The sequence below is a fragment of the Ambystoma mexicanum genome, chromosome 5q (assembly GCF_040938575.1).
Source record: "Ambystoma mexicanum isolate Mex_15411 chromosome 5q, UKY_AmexF1_1, whole genome shotgun sequence".
In the NCBI taxonomy this organism is placed as follows: Eukaryota; Metazoa; Chordata; class Amphibia; order Caudata; family Ambystomatidae; genus Ambystoma; species Ambystoma mexicanum.
Genome location: NC_090933.1, coordinates 107977153 through 108001505, shown reverse-complemented (window position 1 = coordinate 108001505; position 24353 = coordinate 107977153). Strand labels below are relative to the sequence as shown.

The 24353-nt window shown below is 44.5% G+C and overlaps 1 protein-coding gene across 1 annotated transcript in view; it reads left to right on the top strand.

Annotated features, from left to right (window-relative positions):
• Nucleotides 1-24353, top strand: part of GALNT12 (polypeptide N-acetylgalactosaminyltransferase 12) — a 548792-nt gene that overhangs the window by 244789 nt on the left and 279650 nt on the right. The window contains exon 4 of the mRNA XM_069620610.1: nucleotides 22052-22237. Within this exon, the coding sequence (XP_069476711.1) occupies nucleotides 22052-22237 (186 nt within the window). The remainder of the gene's footprint in view (nucleotides 1-22051; nucleotides 22238-24353) is intronic.

The window sequence follows — 24353 nt, the reverse complement described above, 5'->3', positions numbered from 1 at the left end:
CGTCACTGCCTCCCATAATGTATGTTTACTCACTTCCCCTGTTTCATTCTCTTTGAAATAGTTTTTAATGTACTCCTCCATCTAACCATCGAAGACCTTAGCCTTAAAGAGTGTATCGTTGCAGATCCATCTCTTTTCTCTCTTTGTCGTATCACCCAATATCATTGTGGTTTTCTCCAAGTCGTGATCAAACCACCCCACTGGGTGTATTAAGGCTCCCTTAACTGTGTTTGTGGTCCATTTCCATCACAATATAGTCAATATGTGTATAGGTTTTGTGGGAGATGGAGTAACACATAAAGCCTCTCTTCCCTGGGTTCACTGACTTCTAATTACCAGAGAAAGCGGTCCCCCAACAACTGTCCCAGTGAGCCTTGCATCCTAACCTATGGACGTTGATCTCCTTCCCTAGCCAAACAAACACCAATCCATTTCAGTATTCAGAATTGTATTAAAATTCCCTAAACATATTAACATCCCCTTACTCACATTCATCAACATCTGTAACATATCTGTACAAAATCCCACCTGTCCTGTGTTAGGTGCATATAATCCGCATAACACGAAGGCTCGATTGCCCCCCTTCTACAGTAACCGACCACCCATCTACGATCCTCATCCCTCCTTACATGATTCACCTCTAGCCCCCTGGATTTCCAGTATAGCACTCCTGCACCTCCTTTTCTACTCAGGCCACAAGCCCCATAGTGCCCACTGTGATGGGTCAGAAATGAGATGGGGACACAAAGTGGTAGTGTTCTCAACATCAGATATCTTTATTGAAATAAAAGGGTTGGATAAAGGCCTCTGTCCCTATCCCAAAGAAGGTTTCCCTAACAAGGAAACTAAAAATAAAGGCCCAGTCTGTGTCTCATCGTCAAAATTATATACACTGCCCTTGTGTCCAAACATACCGATCTGATCCTCACACTAGAATTGAATAATTAAAGGTAAAAGGAAAGTAAGTTTGGAAAAAAGTGTTAAAAACAAGTAGATAAATACAACAATTGACTCCTTGGATCCAGAGGGGTTTTCCTTTCCCCTGTATTTCTCTGGTAGGGTGGCAAGTGTCTCTTTCAAACAACTTCTTGCAGAGAACCTCCTGGTATACTCCTCTGCCAGGAAGCCTCTATTAGGTTAATCAGATTACCTGGTATACTCTCCTTCCAGGCATCTGTCCACAATGTCTTATTCCTCTGTATATTTTAAATGGGTTACCTGTGTACTCCCTGCCAGGAATCCATTTCTAGGGCTTGAAGATCCCATGGTATACTTTCCTGCCAGGTATCCTCTCCCCCAAAAGCTCACTGCCTGATGTACTTATTTCACCAGGATTTCTTTTCAAGTTCTCACTGTCTTTCAGTATAGCACAGTTGCATTCCTTGTTCCAACTTTCCCCACATTGACATCTCATATGTATTCAGCCTTTTAACTTCTTTTCGTTTTGTAAAATCAGTTTTTATTTTAAATTGCATACAGTCATACATAAATCTTGTGTACATACTGCTTCTTTTTCTGTATTGAGGCGAGCAGGGTTATACAGATTTTACATATTTGAACACTTCTAAACATCATACCCTCCCTCTTCAACTTGTTGGCCATTCTGGCCCCCGTCCCCACCCAGGACGTCCTCAGATTGCATCTGTGTCGATATGCGTTGTTGTTGCATACCCTATCTTGTTATTGTGATAGACTTTGCCCTGTATCCGTGCGACATAGCTTGAGATGAGGCCCAGGTTTTAGCATTTTCTCAGTCGGTTTTGAGTGATCCCACCGAGTGAATAGTTTCCCCCTGTCCCCAGTATTGTCTCAATTGGAGTGGAGTGATTCTACCAGTCATTTGGGTGGTTAGTTTCCCTCTGCCTCCCACCACACCCGCTTCCCATTTAGGGGGGATGGGATAGGACGAGGGGGGAAGGGTCAGAGGATGAGCGTGAGGCAGGGGGAAAGGGGCGAGTGGCGGGTTCATTCATGTTTACGGTTCCAGGACCTCCCAATATCGTTCTCCCCTCGTCAAGCCCAAAGGCGGCACACTCTAGCAGACATGTTTTCGAGAGGAGTGTTGTCACTGCGGCATTGGTAGGTGGTGATTTTGTCTTCCAATGGATAACCAGGAGCTTAAGCGCGTTGAAGAGTTTAAGGCCTATAAGTCTACGTGTTAATGCATTTATATGCAATTCGCTTTCATCTGCCCCCAGTAGCATTGTATTGGGAGCGTATGTAATGTCTGCCCCGTCTATGTCCGAAATCAGTTGATTTACCCTACGGCAGTATAGGGTGACAGCAGGGCAAGACCACATTATCTATACCATGTTTGTTTGTTTATTAATTTGTATAGCGCACCTGACCCAAAGGTATATGGGCGCTTAATCTTCGAGTTACAGGCAAGGTAGGGTACAATTATACAGTGATGAAGCAAAGGTATACAAGACAGGATAGCAATTCGTGCATATACAGTAATATAGCAATTCGTGCATAGACAGTAATATGCTGGCATGGTGCAAAATACAATCAAGCAGGAGGTATGCATTCAATCATGGTAGGTTAATTGTTGAGTAACCAGGTGATGACCTTAGTTCTGAAAGGTTGGAAGGTGGGTGTAGATTTGATATCCAGTGGAATGGTATTCCAAAGTTGTGAAGCCAGAACTGGGAAGCTGGAACCACCAGCTCTTTTGAGGGAGAATTTGGGCACAGTCAATTGTAGTGTATTAGAGGATCTAGTGGTTCTAGTGTTCTGTCTTAGTGTGAATTTGTTGGTGAGATAGGGCGGGGCAAGGCCGTTGAGTGCTTTATAGGTGAGGCAGATAGTTTTTAGATCTATTTTTTGTTGGATGGATAGCCATTTGCATGCGATTCTGGTAGCCGAAATATGTTCTCTTCTGGGAATATTCAGGGCGGCACGGAGTGCATTATTTTGTATAACTTGCAGTTTATTGATTACCGTTTTGTTGGCACCTACGTAGAGACTATTGCAGTAATCTAGTTTAGATTGTATAAGTGCTCTGGCTAAGGTGAGGCAGTTGTTAGGGGAGATCAGCGGTCTACAGGCCCTGATTAGTTTGCCTGTGTAGGCCGTGGCTGAGGCAGTCATATTAATTTGTTTGGCTAGGTTAGTGTTCGTGTCGAGGTAAAAACCAAGGGTTTTTACACTCTTGGCGATAGTGATGGTGTTGCCGTCAATGGTAAGGCTAGTGTAGCTAGGACTAAGTTTCCGAATGGTGTTGGGTGAGCCGACAAGGAGCAGTTCAGTCTTGTCATCATTCAGGCAGAGGCCATGTGTGGCCATCCATGCCTGAATGATGGAGAAGACTTCATTGATCCAAATGGTTTCCGAATTATAGTTGCCGGTTAAGGTGAGGAGTATCTGGGTGTCGTCTGCGTAGTTGGTGTAGGTGACACCCAGATGGTCCAGCTTGTCGAATAGGGGCTTTGTAAAAATGTTATACAAAGTGGGTGATACACACGATCCTTGTGGGACACCACAAGTAATAGGAATAGGGTCGGCCGCTGCTAGGGGTGAGAAGACCCGCATGGTCCTATTGTCCAGGAAGGATTGGATCCATGAAATTGCGGAGTGGGAGAAGTGTACTGCCGATGACAGATGGTTGCACAGGATTTTGTGATCAACCAGATCAGAGGCAGCGGATAGGTCAAGAAGAAGAAGGATGCCAGCTTTACCTTTGTCTTTGAGGTCATCTATCTGGCACTTGAGATCGACCAGGGCCGTTTCTGTCCCGTGTTGTGGACGAAAGCCGGACTGGCGAATTCCTAGTAGATGGTTTGTCTCAAGGTAATCCTGGATTTGTAGATAGGCCACTCTATCAAGAATTTTTAGTAGGAATGGGACAGTGGTGATGGGTCTGTAATTTGTGGGTATATCTGGGTCGAGGGTAGTTTTTTTTAGTAGTGGTAGGACCCAGGATTGTTTTAGATTACTAGGGACCGAGTTATCAGAGAAAGACAGGTTTATTAATTTTGTGATGAATGGGGAGAGATCCCTTGCAGCATCTTTTATAATCTGAGCGGGACAGCTGTCCCCCTTGCAGTTCGAAGGTTTCAATGACGCTATGATTTTCTGTACTTCGGGTATGGATACCTTTTTGAAGGTGAATCCTGGGCTGGAGGCTGTAGGAGGGGGAGGGGTGGGACTGGAGGTCGGATCATAGGTGAGTTGTTGTTGTTTATTGTCAATTTTAGACTGGAGCCCTGAAATTTTGTTAACAAGGGCATTCTGGATCCCTGTGCACCATTGTTTATTTTTAGTGCAAGTATCCGTGGGAGGAATGGGGTTTTCTAGTTCCTTTAGGATCTTAAAGAGCTCCTTTGAGCTGGAGCTTGCCTCCGAGATCCTGGAGTTGAGCGATTCTTTCTTTGCGCGTATAATCTCATTTTTGTAGAAAGTGGAGATATTAGTGAGATTCGTTCTGTTAATTGCTGAGGGCGCTGATTTCCATAGTGCTTCAAGTTTACTTTTTTGTTGCCGGAGGGATTTAAGTTCTGGGGTGTACCATGTATTCAGGTGCGCTTTTGGTTTCCCTTTGCGCATTTTTAGTGGGGCAATAGTGTCAACAGCTATGGCCATGGAATTATTGTAGACGTTGACCAATTGGTTCAGGTCAGTTGAGGCTGGTAGTGCGTTCAGGATAGGGGTTACCAAGGGTATTAAGGCTTCCGCTGTGATGTTACTCTTTTTCCTGGTTAGGCAGGCTGGTGCGTTAACAGGTTTGTTTTGCACTAGGCTGCTAGTGTTAATGTCAAATGGGAGGAAATGATGGTCAGTCCATAAGAGCTGTATGGGATCCTTCATGGTAATGTTGCAGTTAAGGGCGGTTACCCAATCGAGGATTCTGCCCTTCGAATGGGTAGGTTTGGAGCAGAATTGTTGGAGGCCATGCTCCTCTAATGCTGTGGCCAGGGCAGTGGCTGGGACGTCGAGGGGGTCATTAAACCCAAGATTGAAGTCTCCAAGTATAATCATTTGTGCTGAAAGTTTGGAGCCTTCGGCAACTAGTGAGGTGATGTCTTCCTCAAAGGAGCCTGGTGGGCCCGGGGGTCTGTAAATTAAGTGCATCGTAATGGTGTTCTTAGGGGACGTTTGTAATTTGAATGTGAGATGTTCACATGATTTAAGTGGGGGAGATGAGGCTAGTCTAATATTAAGCGAGGACTTGAAGATGATAGCTACACCGCCTCCTCGTGCGTTAGGTCTATCTGCTCTGAGGATGGTATAGTTGTCTGGTATAGCTAGGGTGAGAGATGGTCCTGCAGCATCATGCAACCAAGTTTCAGTAACAGCAAGGAAGTCCAAATTGTTTGTTAGAATGATGTCGGCTACTTCTATGGAATGGGCGACTAGTGATCTAACATTTAGGAGAGCTCCTTTAGGAGTAGAAAGGGTGGAATTGCTAGGTATTGCAGTGTGATTGATAGTCTTGCAGGGTCGCTTAACTAGGGGTATGCTGGTCTTATGGTGGGTTCTGGCACCGAGTCTTTTGTTCCGATCAATAGGGGTGAGGGTGGTGGTTCTAGAGACAGTAAGGTCAGCAGTTGTAGAGGTACTGGGACCAGAGGTGGGGCTTGAGGTACTTATATTGGTAGGGTTCCGCTTGGAGGTATCTAGGTGATTAGTAGCCGGGACATCAGAAGAGTATGCGTGGTAATGGGTCGGAGAGGCGGATTGTGAGACTGGGAGGAAGGCAGGAGTGGTAGGCAAGAAAGGTGTGGGGCATATAATGGGGTAATGTCTTGGGCAAGCCGGCCTGGCTAGACAGTTTTTATGGGCTATGTAGCTATTGCCATTGCAGGGTATGTTACTTTGCATGACACAAAAGGGGAACATGATTGCGAAGAGGTAGGAAAGCATGCTATGGCAGGGGCGACTTGCAGGAAATTGGCGAGTATGAGGCATTGGTGACATACGGTAGGCACACAACAAGTCAGATGCGGTCTAGGGGCGACCATAGGGCACAACACAGTTCAAGTGTGGTCTGGGGGCGACCATAGGGCACAACACAGTTCAAGAGTGGTCTGGGGGCGACCATAGGGCACAACACAGTTCAATGTAGTCTGGGGGCGACCATAGGGCACAACACAGTTCAATGTGGTCTGGGGGCGACCATAGGGCACAACACAGTTCAATGTAGTCTGGGGGCGACCATAGGGCACAACACCGTTCAAATGTGGTCTGGAGGCGACCATAAGGCACAACGCAGTTCAAGTGTGGTCTGGGGGCGACCATAGGGCACAACACAGTTCAAGAGTGGTCTGGGGGCGACCATAGGGCACAACACAGGTGCTAACACTTTTACAACCTCTCTAGCACATTGCGGTGTGGGTTAGCCTCATTTTAAAGAGTTTGGCTGGGGTGTAATATAGTTGTTGCAATATCTTATATTTGATTTCTCTGTTTTTAAAGTTCCGGGATACCGTCAGGATGGCAATACAATAGTTAAGGTTATCTGAGATGTACATTTGTACACCTAAATATTCAGTCCACGCCATCGCCAGTGTGTGGTTCCAGCTCACTTTGTTGGGTTTTGACATAGTGTAAAATGTGCAACGATGTGGGAAGGCATTGAGATCTTGTTTCATTTCTTTTTCACAAAGGGCAGCAGGGAATTGGCAGGATTCTTCCGATGTGTGTCTGAGGATTGTGTCCTGTATAGTGTGGTAGTGAAGCCAGTCAACCTGTCCCAATCCCAATATGTGACGTGCTGCGTCAAATTGCAGTAAAGTCCCCTCCTCGATGATGTGCATTATCCTTACCTTATTCTCCCTCATGTTTGGGATGTATTTTCTGCTTTAGCCCATTTGATAGTACCGCCCGAATGCTAAACCATGATGGTGCTTTCTGTATTGGTACCCCCCTGTGTGGCTCGGAGCTGGTGCCATTTGTTTTATTGTCAGTCCTACAATTGGATATAATTTAAGTTGCAACGGAAGTTTGGTCGGTGGAATGGCCATAATCTCTATAGGTGATAGCGGGGCCGTCCGGGCCTACTCTATGGCCCACCAGCTGGTGATGTCGCTTGCGTCTAGCCGTTTTATCCAGACCTGGGCTGCCTGGTAGTAGGCTTTTAATGATGGTTCTGCCAAACTGCCATTCAATTTAGATGCTTGCAGCACATTGAGGCGGATACGCACTCTTTCCTCTCCATATAGATTTGGCTATAACCTTGTTGAGGTCTAAAACATTTTGGGTGAGGGACTAATTGGCAGCATCATAGTGATATAAGTTAATTTGGGGAGTCAATTCATCTTCAGCCCGTTCATCCTTCCTGTCAGAGAGAGTGCTAGTGAATCCCATATTCCTAAATCCGAGCTAACCTTGTTTGGGACCTGTGGGTAATTTAGATCCAGGAGTTCGTAGAGTGAAGCGCTGATATTGATCCCTAAACATTTGATATGGTGTATTTGAAGCGTAAATGGAGCTAATGTGCCAGGGTCCCATGGAATATCTTGCCTTACAGGAAGGACCTCGGATTTGCTCAAGTTTATTTTAATACCCACCATTGGGCCGAATTCGTGTAATAGGGTCCATATGTATGGTAGGGATGTGGGGACTTTATTTATATATAGAAGTAGATCGTCTGCGTATAGGGAGATGTGATGTCCTGCGAGCCCATCCATCCGGGATCTGTGCATAGTTTAATAGCAATTGGTTAATAGACAGCGCATATAAAAGGGGTGACAATGGGCATCCCTGGCACGTTCCTGATTGTAGACTAAACAAGGGGAGGCAATACCATTGGTGACCACTGATGCTATGGGGCTGATGTATAATAGTTTGATCATTCGTATGAGGCACGGGGGGGAAGCCATATCTGGGTAGGACCCGGAACATAAATTCCCATTGTACTTTATCGTACGCTTTACATCATCTGGGTCTCTGTCCCCAGCTATTGTGTAGTAGTCTGCGTATGTTATTGCTTGAGTGCGTATTGCGTATAAAACCGGTTTGGTCTTTATGGATTAGATGTTGAAGGATCACTTCTATCTGCTGTGTCAGGCATTTCGCTAATATTTTGGCATCCGAGTTTATCAGTGAAATCAGCCTATATGAGCTGCAAGCCTTTGGGTCCATGCCGCCCTTATAGAAGACTATTATGTTAGCTGCTAACATTGATCGTGGTAATTGTCTCTGATCCTCCGCCTCTTAGAATACCGCCCCTAGCTGGGGGACACTATCCCTTCGTTTATAGTTTTATAGAGATCGATGGGGATCACATCCAGTCCAGATGCTTTCCCCAGGGAGAGCGAGGGGATATTGCATGTAATTTCTGAGGCTGTGATGGGGGCCTCTAAGTAGTCTAGCTGGTCTATGGGTATCTGAGGTATGGTCAGAGAATTGAGGAATGCCTCCATGTTATGGGTTAAGCATGAGTCGTATGCACTGTATAGTTCGCAATAGTATTCCGCGAGTGTTAATTTGGTCATCCCCTACCGCCAAGTTGCCCATGGCACCTCTAATGGGAACGATCATTTGTGCAGCCTGTCTTTGTTTTAATGCCAGTGCCATCATGCATAGCGGCCTATAGCTTTCTAGGTAGTATGTCTGTGACCAGCATGTGAAGGATTTCTGTTCCCTAGCAGCAGTGATTAGCTTGATCTCGGTTCTTAGTTTCTTGAGTTTGGGTTGTAATTGTCTCTCTCTCGAGTCAGTTTGTTTTCTTTCTGTTTTTCTGACTTCTTCCGTCAATTGGGCTTCAGTCTCTCCCCAGGATTTAAGTTTTTACGACCTGTGTCAAATACATTGACCTCTTAGAAAAGCCTTGAAGGTGTCCCAACATTTGTAGGTGGGAGTACTCCGGGATAAGGTTTGATTCCCTGAAGCCGTCTATATCCTCTTGCAGATGTGCTATAATAACTGGGTATTTTAAGTTCAGGGGTCTGTGTATTGTGTCTGGGAGTGTCACCCGCAGGAGTACTGGAGCGTGGTCTGAGAGAGTGGTATGTAGAATTGCACAGTCTGTGGCTTTGTGTAGTGTGTTGGCTGGGGTTATCCAGTAGTTCAAACGGGAAGAGCTGTTGTGATGGTGGGAGTAGAAAATAGTCTTGGTGATTTCGGTGAATATGTCGCCATAAATCTTTTAGGCGTAGGTCTTTCACCAGTGATAAAAGGGTTCCTCGCTTCTTCAGGTTGGTGGGGTTGCCGAAGCAGTGCTCTGGCGATCCATATCAGGGTCAAGGATTACACAAAAATCTCCACCCACTATGATTGGATTACCCATGTATTGCGCGCATGCTGATAACGTGCTTGTGAAGAATGACAGGGTGTGTTGTCAAGGGGGCATATATATTCAGCAGTGTGGTAGTGTTGGTGAACTTGACCCTGCACAAGAAGATATCTTCCCTCCCCGTCACTGCAGATGTTTTCTATGTGAAATGGGACCTGTTGTGGATCAAAATGGAGACCCCCTGCTTTTTCTGGGATGGTGAGTGGGCTGCTGTTCCCATCCAACCCGGTTTTTAATTTTTCTGATTCTGTGTTTAGGTGGGTTTCCTGTAGGAATACATCTCCCTGTAGGTCCCTCAACAGTCCAGCATTCGCCAGCGCTTTATAGGGTGTCCTAGCTCCTGAATGTTAAGAGTTACTAATGTGAGCTTGGCCATTTCATATTCATACAGAATAACCTGTTGCAGGGCTATGTCGAATTTACCCTGCATAGTTCCATCCATGGGTCTGCAAAGATTGAGAACGTCATTTGTCATAGTCCCCGAATTTCAAACATTTGGATCAATTTCCATAACCAAACCTAACATTAGCTTGAACATAAGCCTATAAATAACCAGAGCCCATATATAGGATTTGTGGGTGTGAACCCGAGGGTTGCTGTCCCTTCCCACATAGTTTTGTAGATTCCTGAGTTTTTTCATGGAAAATGTCACCCGTCTGTGCACAAGCCGGCCGCAGGCGACGAAGAGTGCAATGATGTGATACCCTTCTTTTGTCCCTGTAAGGATTGCGTGGAGAAATGTTTCTGTAAAGTTTCAGTGGATTTACGATATGCCGCTTGTTTCTTGGGGCCATGGGATGCTTCTGATTTTGTTCCTTTAGACTGAGTTTCCTGTCTTGCCTCACACATTTGCCAGGCTCTGCAAACCCCTCACTCTACTCTCCCAGGACCCACCTTCTACTGCTCCCAAGGCTACCTTCGTTCTTGATTTCCGTTGTGCTGTTCCCTCACCCTGTCTGCCAGTACCTTTCCAGGGCAGGCCCTTTGTTGCTGCTTCTCCTTCACACGTGCACACAAGCATCTGGGTCACCTTCTGTATCCTCTTCCGTCAATCGCTTCTGATCCATGTTGTTTCCCTTGCACACCGGAGGCTGTGATGAACTTCCTCACCTGAGGCCTTCCTCCACGGTGTCACCAGGGATCTCCTATCCACCTCACTGCGTGCCCTTTCGTGTCCCTTTAGCTCCACTCCCCTTCACTGTAACAGGGACCTGAACCCGCTGCTGCTTCTTTCTCCAAGTCTCTCTACTGGCACAGCATTTCCCCGGGGTGGTGGGCTCTCACAGAGCCACTTAATGGTCTGTTCTCCCCTGGTTTGTCACCCTGCATCCTTTTTTTGGGGGTATAGAGTATGAGCTTGCCATTCATCTTGCCTGCCCCCCGTGGTGGTCTCCCCAAACATTTGAGTTTTAGCATTGGGAATTTAGCATTATTTTAGTTTATTTTCTTTGAAGCTGGCCAAGACGTCACATTAATTGTAAAACAAGATAATACAAATCCATGAATATGATGTCCCAGAGTCTGAGTCCTACTTCTGGTTTGCCACATTCTCATGTACTTTATCCTCCTCTTGGCTCCTGTATCAGCCACACTCTTCTCCTCTGCAATGCCTTTACCAGCTTGTCCCTTTCCAGGGCTTAGACGGCCAGCACCTCTACTCCACAGGGCCTGCACTTTGCCTCTTCCTCACACCTATGGTAGCCAGATCCTCCTCTCATAAATCCTTGTTTTCTTGCATACCTCTTAAAGGCTTTCTCCTCTTTATTCCTGTGGTGGAAAGCTCCTCCTCTCTGCAGTTCTCGCTTCCTTCCCCAACACACAAATACTGCAAGTCGCCAGATCAGCACTCCAAAACTCCCTTTGACTATTGTCCGGAGACGGGGCATAAAGCACTGAATAGCTTCCCTCTGCTTGGCTGGACTGGTGAAATTACTTGTCAGGGCCTTCTCAGTCACCGGAGTCCCTTATATTCCCGACTCCTTCAGGAAAGTCTTAATATATACTAGCCGTCATCTTGGATCATTTTTCTCTATTTTCTCTGGTGGATGGGCTGCAGCTGATGCTTTCTCTGCCTGCCAGTTGCTGGAGTAAATTTCCCCTCTGGGGTTTGATTTGTTTTCCCTTTGTAGTCCGTATGTCACTGTGTGTACAGTGAAGATCATTTGAATGATTAGGAGGCTGAAAACCTGTTTGCCTTGCATGTAGGTATGGTTTGTTGTCGCTCAATTAAGTAAATGGCTGTAGGCACTCTCTCCAATGCGCTTCTTGTTTTGAGCATTCCTCTACCCCGGTTTCCCTGGAGTGTCTGGAAGAAGTGGAGTTCTACCTGTGTGTACGGTTGCTGCATGGAATGGGGCATGGCTGCACTTCTTTATGCCACTCTGGATGTGAAAGGGATGTTAGTACCCCTGATTGTCCTCTTTTGGGCGAGGGTGTGGTGGAAGCGCTTCTCTGGGGTGCTCAGGTCCTCCCCATAGTCTCTGTGCCTCCAAATCTGAAAATTCACTGCCCTGGTCCATTCTGGGGTTCCTCTCTGCACAGGAAAGACCTTATGAGAGTTGTTGTTCCTCTTGGGGTTTTCAGTCTGCGTAACCTATATTGAGCCGTGTTCTTCCTTGCTTCAGGGCTCTGGGTAGGATTTTCCCACAGTCTTCCTTGTCCCATTTCCATAATTGACTCTCCCAAATGTGTCCCACATGTTTCCTCTAGTAAAGAGGGAGTTGAGAGAGGTTTCATTTTTGGGGGGTTGAGGGGGATCTTGTTTTTTTTTTAAATGAACTAGGTGAAGTGATCTGGGGGATACAGCTTTAGGTTGGAATCATTTATTGCAGATCAGCATACATCTTTTCCCGAAGTTTCGTTGTAGTAGCCTTTCATTGGGGATATATTTTTGACATATAGCCAGTGGCAAAGACGGGCCTTTTGCTTCTTTCACAACAAATCATTTTCTGTTTTTTGTTTCTTCTTGGCGTATTAATTATTGCCTTGCTCTATCTATAAGCTACAGTCTCTGATCTCGAACATTTGGCTGCATAGGCAATTGGCCCCTTCTTTGCATGTTGAACCAACAGTACAAAGCAGCGATCCGCCTCTCCTGCTGCTGATGGAAAAACTGTTAGAAAATAAATGAATGTTCTGCACATGTTCCTCCTGAAAGACTCAGCAGCCCAACTTGAGGCAATGCAGTCCAGATCGTTGCTCCATAGAGTTCCAGTGTGTCAGTCTTTTGGGGTGATATTCCACCATGCATGCCCTAAATTAGCGGGCAAACCACACAACTACTTTTCTTGTCATGTTCTAGCTGGATGCAGTACAAATGAGGTGGGTCTTCCAGGACCTTGATTATTTAGGTTAGGCCCAAGTAGGTGAAGTCACTCTCTCTCTCACCCTTTGCGTTCTGCTATCTGTAAGGAACTCATGGTGGCAACAGTAAAGACGGACAAAAGTCATCACAGTTCAATGGTGTTTATTAAACTGTATATGCAGGTTGGAAAAACGCCTAATCTAAATCTAAGACGGGAGCAAGCTGTGACCATCTAATAATAAGGCATTCCTAGTGGCGTCTTGTCAAATAAAAGGGCCTAGACGTAAGAAAATCCTATTGCCAATCCTTACACTAAATACAGAGTGTGGGATAGGTTTCACAGGAAAGAAGTGTTCACAAGTAATAAGTCGGCATGAGGTAGTCAGGGTCTCCCTTCCCCACCTTTTGAGCATGGGACAAGGCGGGGCTCCGGGCACAGCACTCACTTGAACTTTCCCAGCACAAGCTAACGGTTCTGCAGGCAACTATCAGGGCCTTCGTGGTTGTCTCTTTAATAAACAAATGTTCCTTTCTGCTCGCACTTTGGGTGAGGCCTTTTCACCTCTGGATCCCCCTCTTCTGGGCTCAGATCCCCAGAAAGTTTCTAGTGATATCAGGAATTTCAGTGTTTCAATCTGATGCTTCTGATGACCTGATATATTCAAAACAACAAAATAAAAGTTATTTTCTACTTGTCTTTAGAGTGATGCTTCTTCACCCCTGGTACTCCCTCTTCTGGGCTCAGACACCTCTCGAATGTCATCCTCCCTCCGTCGGGTTCACTATGGCTTTCAATACAATCCTCTCTGTGCCATTCACAAATCTTAATCTTTTTAAACAGTTCCCTGTGGACAACCCTCTGCCGGATTCACTCTTGTCAACACACTACACATTGGAACGTCATATTTTGCCCCCTGCTCATTGGAATCCCTCCTTCGGGTTCACTCTTGCTAACTTTTTCAATTCAGTTCCTTAAACAGTTCTTACGATGCAGGATTCACTTCCATTAGCTTTACCTTCATTCATTGGTCAAAGACTTTAAACGGTACAGAGGATTCTACTAGAACCCTGTATGACCATTTTGACCCTCTTCTGGTGGCGTTCCCAAGACCTTCTGGTAATGGTAGTTTCAACCATAAGGTAATCGCCCTGAGTTTCTCAAGTGAACACCCACGTGGGGTCTGACTCCTCTGTAGCTGGTTTTCCCCTCTCGTATCAAACAAACAGTTCTCTGTACTTTCTTCAATTAGCCGTTTTGCTACTTTTGCTCAAACACAGCTCGATTTCTAATTGGCTCTCCCCTCGACTCACCGGCTGTGATGAACCAATTGACTATTTCTTGTGTCTGGAGTCAAGGCCGGTATCCTGATGGCAAGAGTCTCTCCTCGTCTTGGTTATCAGCGGAGGAGGGCCATGTGTACTGTTATCTGCTGCAAAACACGCTGGTTATTGTTTGCAGTCTTATAATTCCTTCTGTGGAGGTTTCACGGGCCAGGCTCGGAAAGGGCAAGGTCGCTTCTCTTCTTGTCATCTTCTCGGTTGGCACTGTCATTCTCCTCCTCTTGAACTGCTGTGCTGAGTTAGCTCTCTCGATGTGCGGTCTGCCTTGCTCGTGTTGTTCTCTCATGCTCCACCTTTTATCCCTTTGGGGAAGGAAATAGGCTGTCAGGTGTGTGTAATTCTAGTCAGTTGCCTCACTTTGCCTGACCCGTTGGGACATGACGGGGAAAAGACTTTGGTGTTTCTCCGTCTTTCGTGATGTGTGTAAGTATTCGTTTCGGAAATGGGAGGAGGGTAGAGTGTCTGTGTGATATGATGGGGAGAAGGTGTTATAAAAAGTGGATATTGTATTCTTCGTCCTAGGGAAGTAGTCGATTTCAGAAGGGTACGTTTGGTAGGGTTTGAGAATTGAATAGGAGGATTTATGGGAAAATAAGTGCTTTGTTAATGCTGCCTGGAAGTTCGGAAAATAATAACCAGAGGGATGTTGAAAAAAGGTCCAGGAGTGTTTGGGTAAGACGCAGGAAAACAGGGATTCTGGTAGAGATGATTTTTGGGTGATGCTGGGGGGGGGGGGGGAGGGGGAGAGAGGGAGGAGAGGGAGGAGAGGGAGGAGAGGGAGGAGAGGGAGGAGAGGGAGGGGAGGGAGAGGGGGGAGAGGGGAGAGAGGGGAGAGAGGGGAGAGAGGAAAAAAAAGAGGGGTGTGGGTGGGGTTGAAGGGGGGGGGGGGGTGTGTGTGTGGTTCGTTCGTTCTGAGCAGAAGGGAGGCAGTTGTCGTACAGCCTAAAAAGATCTCTGGGATCTCGTCGTCCTCTCCTCCTTCCTCTGTATAGTACTGCACTCACCTGGGGTATTTTTCGGAGCACAACCCTGGGTTTGTCTACCCAGGTAATCCTCCCTCACTTGTCTACCCCTGAGGTTGGGATAAGTGAGGGCCAGTTCATCTCTGACCACCTGAATAAGGATTCCCGGGACTACTCAGGAGAATACCCTCAGGTTTCTCACATATCCTACGGAGATGATGTCCTTTCGATCAGTTAACAGAGACAGTTCATTTATACTTTCCTTTGACAGTTTGAAATTCAGCAAGACTGAAGTGTTCATCTTGTTAGTTGGCCTACCATCACATATCTCTTAATGGATCTTGTGAGTGATTGCACTATAAAGCTTTCTGTTGGCGAGAGACCGACATAGATTTTAAGAGACGTTTTTCATGCAATGACCCTACATCACTGAACTTGGGTGCCGGCTCTTGTCGCCCTTCAATACAGACTGCTAAATCTTCTTTCTAACTGCATCAAAATACTCACTGGAAAGTCTTTGGCAATGGCTGCTAATCTGTCAAGTGGAGGATGTTCTTTATTTGGTGTCTCAGTGCTAGGATTTCATTTGTTTTTATGTCTACATACTAGGGACTAATTCTATACTCTAGAGCAGTCAGATCACTCGTGCATATTCCCACCAATGCATCTTAAAGAGAGATACCTTACAGGAGTGAATCTGCCCCTGCAGCTTTTACTAGAGGTTTCCACTCTGGTGTGACCTACGTTAGGGCACCTTGCCCCTTTTGACACTGCATGAAGATATTTGTATGGTTTGTGAAGAATCCAATTGAGTCATCACAGATTCTCCGGTGGTGACCTCCTCCCATGTGGCGAGGGGACGGCAGCCACCACCTTATCCTGCGGCTATATGAGGGAAGATCACATGGGAGCAGACAACTATCGGGGAGATGTCATGACTCTGTTGGATGAGACGCTGTATCTACCCTTTTCCCACTAGCAAGACCCTCTAATACCCAAAGCTTTTTTCCATGCGGAAGACCCTTTAATGTCCAAGGCCTTAATAGCATATTTTCAGGTATTGGTTCCCCCTTGTATAGAGAGTAAAGCAACCTCTTCTCAATATCCCTTTGGCCAAACCCCCACCTATGACCTCAACACACAAAGCTCCAACACACCACTTTTTGCTTCTGAGGTGCCTTTATGTGAAATTACTACAAAGAACTGTTTAGACACCATGGGCCTCATTACGACCCTGCTGGTCCGTAAAGAATGGTGGTGGTAAATCCGTTGCCACCGTTCTTTCCGGGCCGGCTGATTAAGAGTCCTGCAGGTGGGAGGTGTCACTCCCGCCAGGTCTGAACTGGCGGGTTTAACACCACCCGCCTGCAGGCGGACATGGAAACACTGGCTCTGTCATAGACGGAACCGGTGTTTCCATTGTCCCCATCCCATGGTGTCCTATGGGGCTCCATGGGAATGGGGACTTGCACAATTCTGCTTCCGGAATTCCCGGGTCACCGGGGTCGTAATGCCCCGGTGATTCCGGGAATCACGGAGGCAGAATGGTAATATGGGTCTGGCGGTAACCTGCTGGTTACCGCCGGACTCATAATGAGGCCCCATGTGTCCAATGACACCTATGGACTCCAACTCCCAGAATCACCCGCGTACTGAGACGAGGAGGATGAAGGAATCTGTACAAAGTATCGAGAGCTCGAAGCACAACATGTAAGTTTAGTTGTTTTTCCAAATTACTTGTGTGTGGGAGAATTAAGGATGGCAACCACACTACTAAGTGTGAAGGTGCAGGAGGAGACGTCAGCTCGTATGCAGAGGCTTGTCAGCACGAGAAACATGCAACAGTGTGGCGGAGCAGAGGAGACAGACAAGTTCAAAGGAGAAATGCAGTGCGTGAGCAGGAAGTGCCAAGGGGACGTTGGGAAGCACAAGAGAGTTCCTGTGCACTCGGCAGCTGAAACAGGCAGCGTTCTCCATACCGGGACCTGAAGGGTAGCAGGTGTGTGACTGCAGAGCCACAAAGGAAGCCAGAAGGACGTCGGTACACTCGAGTGGAAAGCGAGCACAAGAGGGTCACCACAGAAGTTTGACCGGAGATGCTGGAGCGAGTGGATACCCCGCAGCGTTCCAGTGACTGTTCCAAAAACACTCTGCATGTGATAATATTGCTAAAACTCTAATAAGGAATAAGGAGTTTTTGAATGCAGAAAAGGCAAAGTACAGACTCAAACTGAAATAAGAAGTTTGAATACATAAAAGGCAATGGATCTGCGGGTGGTTTGAAATCTAAGAAACAATGGTGAATGAATAAAAAGTTACTTAGCGATCCAGAATTTGTCAGCCAAATTGAAAGAGAAATCTCTATGTTCCTGACAGATAATCTGAATTCGGTTGACAGATTGTCAGTAGTTTGGGATGCGTTAAACGCCACAATCCGAGGTAGAATTATTAGTTTGGCTTCATATAAGAAGCGAGAAAGTGAAAAAGCTATGGTTAAATTGGAAGATGCATACAAGACGGATTCGAGACATTACACTGATATTCCTAGTGTTTAAAATATGTTGTCCTTGTCCCATGCTAAAGATGCTTTAGATTCCGAACTTTGCCTGAAGGCAGAGACATATCTATTTTATTCAAGACAAGCATTCTGGGAATGGGGTGAGAAGTCGGAAGCATTGTTGGTGAATCGTTTAAAACATAAGGAGAGTAATAGGCAAGTGCTCTTTGTTGTTGATAAAGCGATATTTTGAGAAAAATGAAGAGATCTGTGAAGAATTCAGAACGTTTGACGCTTCTCTATCTAGAGATGATGGACTTTTGTCTGAAGAGGAGGTTAATAACTATCTTTACTTGATAGATATGCAGAGTTTAGGAGAACAAGATAGATTGAATCTCGATGCAGAGATTACAGTCCAGGAAGTTGAACATTCTATTGGAAATTCAGCAAGTGGCAAGTGCCCTGGGCCTGATAGTTTCCCAATAGAATTTTACAAGACCTTTTGTCAAGTCTTGGCTCATTTTCTTGTACAACTATATATGGAGATTATACATACTGAGGCGGTTTCTGAATGTATGCACACATCGTTAATCACGGTAATTCCTAAACCTGGTAAAAATGTATCGCTGTGTGAGAACTATTGACCTGTCGACCTATCTCACTTTTAAATGTTGATGTAAAACATTTAACGAAAGTATTTGCCAGAAGTGTGGTTAAATTCCTAAAATAGTTCATGAAAATCAGACTGGGTTTATATATGATAGGAATAGTTATGTTAATGTGCGTGAATTGCTTGCTGTTATCTCCCTTAAGAGACACTCTATTGACACTTATGCAGCGATCAGTATAGATGCCGAGAAGGCTTTTGATAGTGTTGGGTCTTCCTCCACCAAGTCATGCATAAAGTTAACTGTGGACCATGCTGCCTCAAACTCTCTGGAGCTCTTTATGACGGCGCAAGAGCAGCCATAACTGTTAATGGATATATTTCAGACTTTTTCCAAATCCCTAAAGGGACTCGTCGCGGTTGCCCTCTGTCCCGTTAGTTATTTGTCTTGTTTATTGAGCCTCTAGCAGTTATGTTGAGGAATAATCCAGACATTATGGGCATCCCATCGGGGGACTATATTTCAAAGGTTCTCTTGTATGCAGATGATCTTTTGGTGTTGATCTCCAATCCTGAGTTCTCTTACCTGGAGCTCCTACTATTAATGCCGGCATTTGGAAATGTCTCTAACTATAAGGTGAATGTTTCAAAGACCTTAGTTTTTACAATCTCTCTTTCGTGCCATGGAGGGCTATTTAATATATATCAGGCGGAATGGGCTGGCTCAGGTTTAAAAAATGTGGGTGTCCATTTTGACAAAGAAGTTGAATCTCTCATGGTCAATAACATTCAACTGAAACTTATTGAGATAGACAGACTCTGCAGTAAATGGGAGGAAATAAAATGTACTCTTTGGGGCAAGGTTAGTGTGGTAAAAATGACCCTACTTCCTAGATTGTTATATATTTTTAATATACTTCCGCTACCACTCCCAAAAAAACTACTTTTGAATATTAAGAAAAATCACTGAATAGATTATTATGGGGGGGAGAATGGTTGTGCACGAATTCCGAAAGATGTCCTTCAAAGACCGGTGCATTTAGGGGCTTTCGATACACTGATATAAGGAGATATCATTCTAAGTTTGCATTACGCACTCTGCATCGCTAGATTATACCTGACCAGGTAGACTGTGCAGGTTGGATTAATATTGAGAGAGAAGCAGTCTCGCCTATGCCAATTGATGTTGTCCTATTTGCAGAAAAAAGGCTGCCAGCCAAATTGACTCCCCCATTTATAAAACATGTGGTAAAAGAATGGAAGAAATGTAATGTAAATGGAAGAAACGAGGTGAAAAATATTTACTTTGTGCAGATTCTAGCTTGTGGAAAAATGCGGCTGTGCAACAGGATAATTGTGCTTTGACATGGATTTCTTGGCAAAAAGCGGGCATTTCGGGGATTGGGCAGGTTTATGATGGTCAGAACATGCTTGATTTTGAATTCTTACGTTTTAAATATAAGCTAAAGACAGGGGAGATTTGTCGCTATAATGTACAGAAGGATCTCTTTACTAATATTCTATCACCATTAAATGATACAGTGCATGCCTCATTTGTGATCCTTCACTTATCTAAAACCATGCCTCTATCGGCTTCCACATTATATAAACGTATTACGCCTCAAGAATTTACACTGGCGTCACATTGTGGTAGAAATAATTGGAACGGAGACTTGGGCTGTTTGTTGTCGGACATTGAGTGGAATCGCATTTGTGCAGGACCAGTTAAATATAAGATTGATTTGGAGTTACAATATACGCAGCAGTAGATTAACCATTGCTTGTACTGGTCCCTGCGGAAGATGTGGTCATGTAAATTATACTGTGAAGATGTTTGATGGAATTGCAGAAGTGATTCCGGCACCACCCTCGATATGTTATGGTTATGTAGAAAAATTCAATTGTTTTGGGATGTCATTCTCAAAAGAATTGATTTGGTCTTGGGTATATCCCGTCCAAGAGACCCGTTTGTTGGCATATTTTACCTATTTTCCCCTGATAATGGGTCAGCCAGTGGAAAGCCTTTTGGGGGCATACAGGGCATTATTGGTTGCCAAAAGATCCATCCTGAAATTCTGGAAAAGGAATAATGCCCCTTGTGTTGATGATTGGCTTCTGAGTTTGTCACTTCTCTAAAAGGGAGAAAGTAACTTTTCATGGTAAAGATCAACATCATAGGTATGAGAGCATCTGGGGTGTGTTTAATGACCTTTATGCTTAACTGTTTACAATTGTGCCTTCAGGTTTGTTTGGTTTGACACCTCATTAACATCTGTGTGCGGTGGATGGTTTTAGTATTTCTGTTTTCCTTTTTCTCTATTTTCTTTTCCACCCACCCTTTTTGTGTACTCCTTTTATGTTACGACTATGATAGCTGAGTTAAGTTTGTATCTATTCTACAATATGTACATACAAATGATTTTCCTATATTTGTTCATGAACCTTCAAAAATGATAAAAAATAATTTGAAAGGAAAAGGCAAAGTACAGATTCAAACCCCAGTGAGCTACAGATGCATGAGATGCAAGTGTGGTGCAAGGTTTGAGCGAACATTACCGCAAACATATACCAAACCAAGAACAGCACACAAAATTTTGCTGATAGAAAGAAAGACTTGCAAAATGTGTTCCCAAACAGGAACCTTATGAATAATTTAGAGACACAAATAAGCTGTTAGTACAATAGTCAGTTGCCATCCTACCTAAGAATACAGGGCAAAGGGAACACCTTCTGGACCCACGGCCTTTTCACCTTGGTGAACATTTTTGTTGGAGCTATTCTTATTTTCAGTTGTCAGCACTTTATTTGCCAATATCAGTTTCAAGCCATTTCATTGCACCCTTTATTATTTTGTTTATAGTTTGTTTATTTATTTATAGTGTGAGGGTCAGGATAGGACGTTTTGAAAACACGGACTATTTTCAGTTATTGACACCCTGAGACAGATTCTTAGTTTTACTTTTTAGGTAGGGAAACTCCTCTTTAGCATACTTAGCATAGGGTCAGAGAGGCATTTTCCCAATCCATGTTCATTTAATAAAAGTTCTTGGCAACAAAATGACAACCTTTTGTCTGACTCTCATTGGTGACTCTTCAAAGGTTCCACATGCAAGTGTATTGAAACCACCCTGCACCTTTTCTTGTTTTGTGTGTGTGTGTAAATGATGGCCTTCCTGTCCCTCCCCCCTCCCTTTGTCATTTTTGTTAAAACGATTGGTGTGTGTGATAAGTGGCCAAATCCCTGCTGAGTCACTAACTCCTCCAGTGTAGGAGATGCAAACTGGGGGCTTGGGGGAATTAAAGTCCTTAGCGTAATATTCTTCATTAAAGGTGTGCCGCCTTTCCAATTCCTCCACTATCCCATTGACCTAGATTCCCTGGCAAAGTGTAGGTTACACCACTCATTTTATCCTTTCGAGGCTTAAGCAGTGCTCTTACCCTTAGGTCCCAATTGTCCTATCAAAATAATATAAAAACATGAAAGTCACAGGGATGGGCTGTGGGGGCGGTGAAGGGGTTGGAGGAGGAGATAACATAACCAAGCTTCAGTAATCATTCACTGTGAAGATGGAAACCTCCTTCATCCTATGGTGCAGAACTTGTCACTGGTAATCCTTTATTATTTAGCTTTGTTGAGTAAACTCGAACCACATCACAGGCATTCATAGATGCATGAAGCCATTGCAAAAATATCAAGTCAGCGGGCAGAGAATATATAGGAAATGTGTAACCAGTTATTTATGTGGGTTTCTGCAGTTCAGTACTTTTTAGTTTCTTAGAAGGAAAGTTCATCATATTTGGGGTGGAGGGAGACAAAATTATAAAAACACTAGTGTAGATGACTAAACATTGAAAATACTAGCGCAATGTAAATGATGTTTGCAATGATTAGGTTTTTGCAAATATTTCAGGAGGTTAATACAGATTTCTGTCGGACACACTTTATGAACTTAGTTGATGAACACTGAAAGAAGGTAGATTCAAGCATGACCACGTGTGATGTGTTATGTAATGAATCAGCTGTTTATGAATCTAATCAGAAAATCTGTCTCCTGTTTTTTTCCTATATGCTATACTTAGATTTTGTTTTTTTAAATTCTAGAATCCAAGAAGAAGAGTCTGCAGTGGTGTGCCCTGTGATCGATGTCATTGAATGGAATACCTTTGAGTATCTTGGGAATGCAGGAGAGCCACAAATTGGTGGATTTGACTGGAGGTTGGTCTTTACGTGGCACGTTGTCCCAGAGCGAGAGCAAAAACGAAGACGTTCGGAGGTTGATGTCATCAGGTGACTCCGTTTATTAGGGTTAACCATGTTTAAACATTTATTTCGTATTCCATTTGAGATCATGAGAATGCTGTCTTTTCTAGTCCTTTTCGTACCTTTTCATAGTGTAACATGACTTTTTGTGAGGGGGCCAAGCCATAGGGGACTGGGTTGGTCTGGCTGCTCAAAGATGTGCTCCCAGAGAGTGGAAGGAGCAGGATTCCCTGGGCTCGCTCTCCCGTCAGAGGTACGGTATCCCTTTAGTACATTATGATTTATCAGTGTAAAAAAGATGGCTCAAGATTACACTTTTTAGCTTTCCCCAAAATGGCTAAACTCTACCAGTAGACGTGTCAATTGTAAATGCTTCCTAGAGACTAATGCTGGAGTAACATTAAAAGTCCAGAGTGCAGGGAATGGTTGTCATGAAGCTAAGCCTAACTGCATCCCCTAAGTAGACTTTAATATCAAAGGAAAGGCTAACCATTGACAGGATTTCATCCACAAGCATAGTAGGAAAACACTGCACCTTCAGAGCGAGGCTTCGACCACGCAATTGGGTGAAATAGCAAACCACGCTTGCAACAAAAACACTGAATGCTGCTTAGTTCCGTAAGCTTGCATTTGCGGATTCAAAATGGCACTGATTGCTTATCTCATATTTAAAGGCTTGTACATCAATTAAGAACAAATAAGATCTGACCAATGCCAAAGAGTGATAATAAGACCACGTTTCAAATGAAATGTCATGAGGTGAAATCAGTCAGAAAATTTGAAACTAGTCCCTCGTGGACCAATTGTTGGCTGGCTTACAAAATGAGCAAACGGCCCAGCAGTATGAAAAAGGCTGAAAAAAGCCATGGGTGCGAAGACTAGAAGGAAGCTGATGTGCTTTCACCCACTCCTTGGATACACAGGGAGACTAAATGGCAAAAGAAAATGTACCTACTGTCAGCTGTGCAGCAGTTGCTGTTGTGAAGGTATGCTAGAGGTCTTCCCACAATGGATAGTGCTGTTGTGAAGAGGGGAGACAGTGATATGTCCTACACCAGATGGAAGGCCTGTAAGTGGGGTGCTTCTTTGAAGATCACTGTCTGAAATTAGGGTGTGGAAATCACAGTTGTACTGTGCTAGCTAATGCAATCAAAAAGTTGTAGGCAGCAATTGGTCACCAATGGTACTAATACCCTTAATGCCCAAAATCAAAAACATGTAATGCATGTGCCATTATTTTAAGCATATCTTCTCATGTAATCCACTATTCAGTAAACGGAAATCTGTAGTGAAATTGCTTGAAAAAAATATTAAAGATGAGCAACTATTATGTATGTTCATACATCTTAGTGATATCAATTTCACAACATATGAAAATACAATGGAGTATGCAGTAAATCGTCTAGTGTTTTTAACAAGCTATTGTGGATATACAGATGTTTTGCCCCTAGACGGCTTCCTCAGGGCCTTATTTGTATGATGGGTGTTTATTTATTAGTCTTTTGTGGTAAAAATGGTCTTGTGTCCTAGGTGTCACTTTAAGTATCTTAATGGTGTTTCATTATGAACTTTTATAACCTATTCCATAAAGTTCTTCCTTATGGTTAGGGACTTACTAGCTGACTCCACTTTTTAGTGTACGCAGGGTGTTTTGGGGATTGTGCCTTACACTCTTTGTTGTATTTAAGATGGGACACCCGCGCCCACGCTAATCTCTTCCTATCTACACTCACTACTACACCCCTCTTCTTGCTGCTGATGTTTCACTCCTAGTAGGTTTTGCCTCGTCCCTTTAATGTTACTTGTCCTCCCATTCCACGTTACTTCTCCCCTCTCCTCCACACTATTCTCCTCCACTCCCACGACGTCTCCCCTCCTCCCACCACTACTCAAACACCGTCCTTTTACTCTCTTTACACTGCTTTACCTACACGCTTGCCCCACTATCATGCACACTGCAGTATCCTTGCACCCACTACACCAGTAACTCGCCTACTCCACAAATCTCCACTTCCTACTTCCATCTGCTGAGCTCTTTCTCTATCTTTTTCTCCTCCTATTACCTCACCTGAACAACCCACACTTCCTGCCTTCTGTTGGGCTCTTTTATTCTCCTCCCCTTCCCAGGATTGGACCTCTGTCC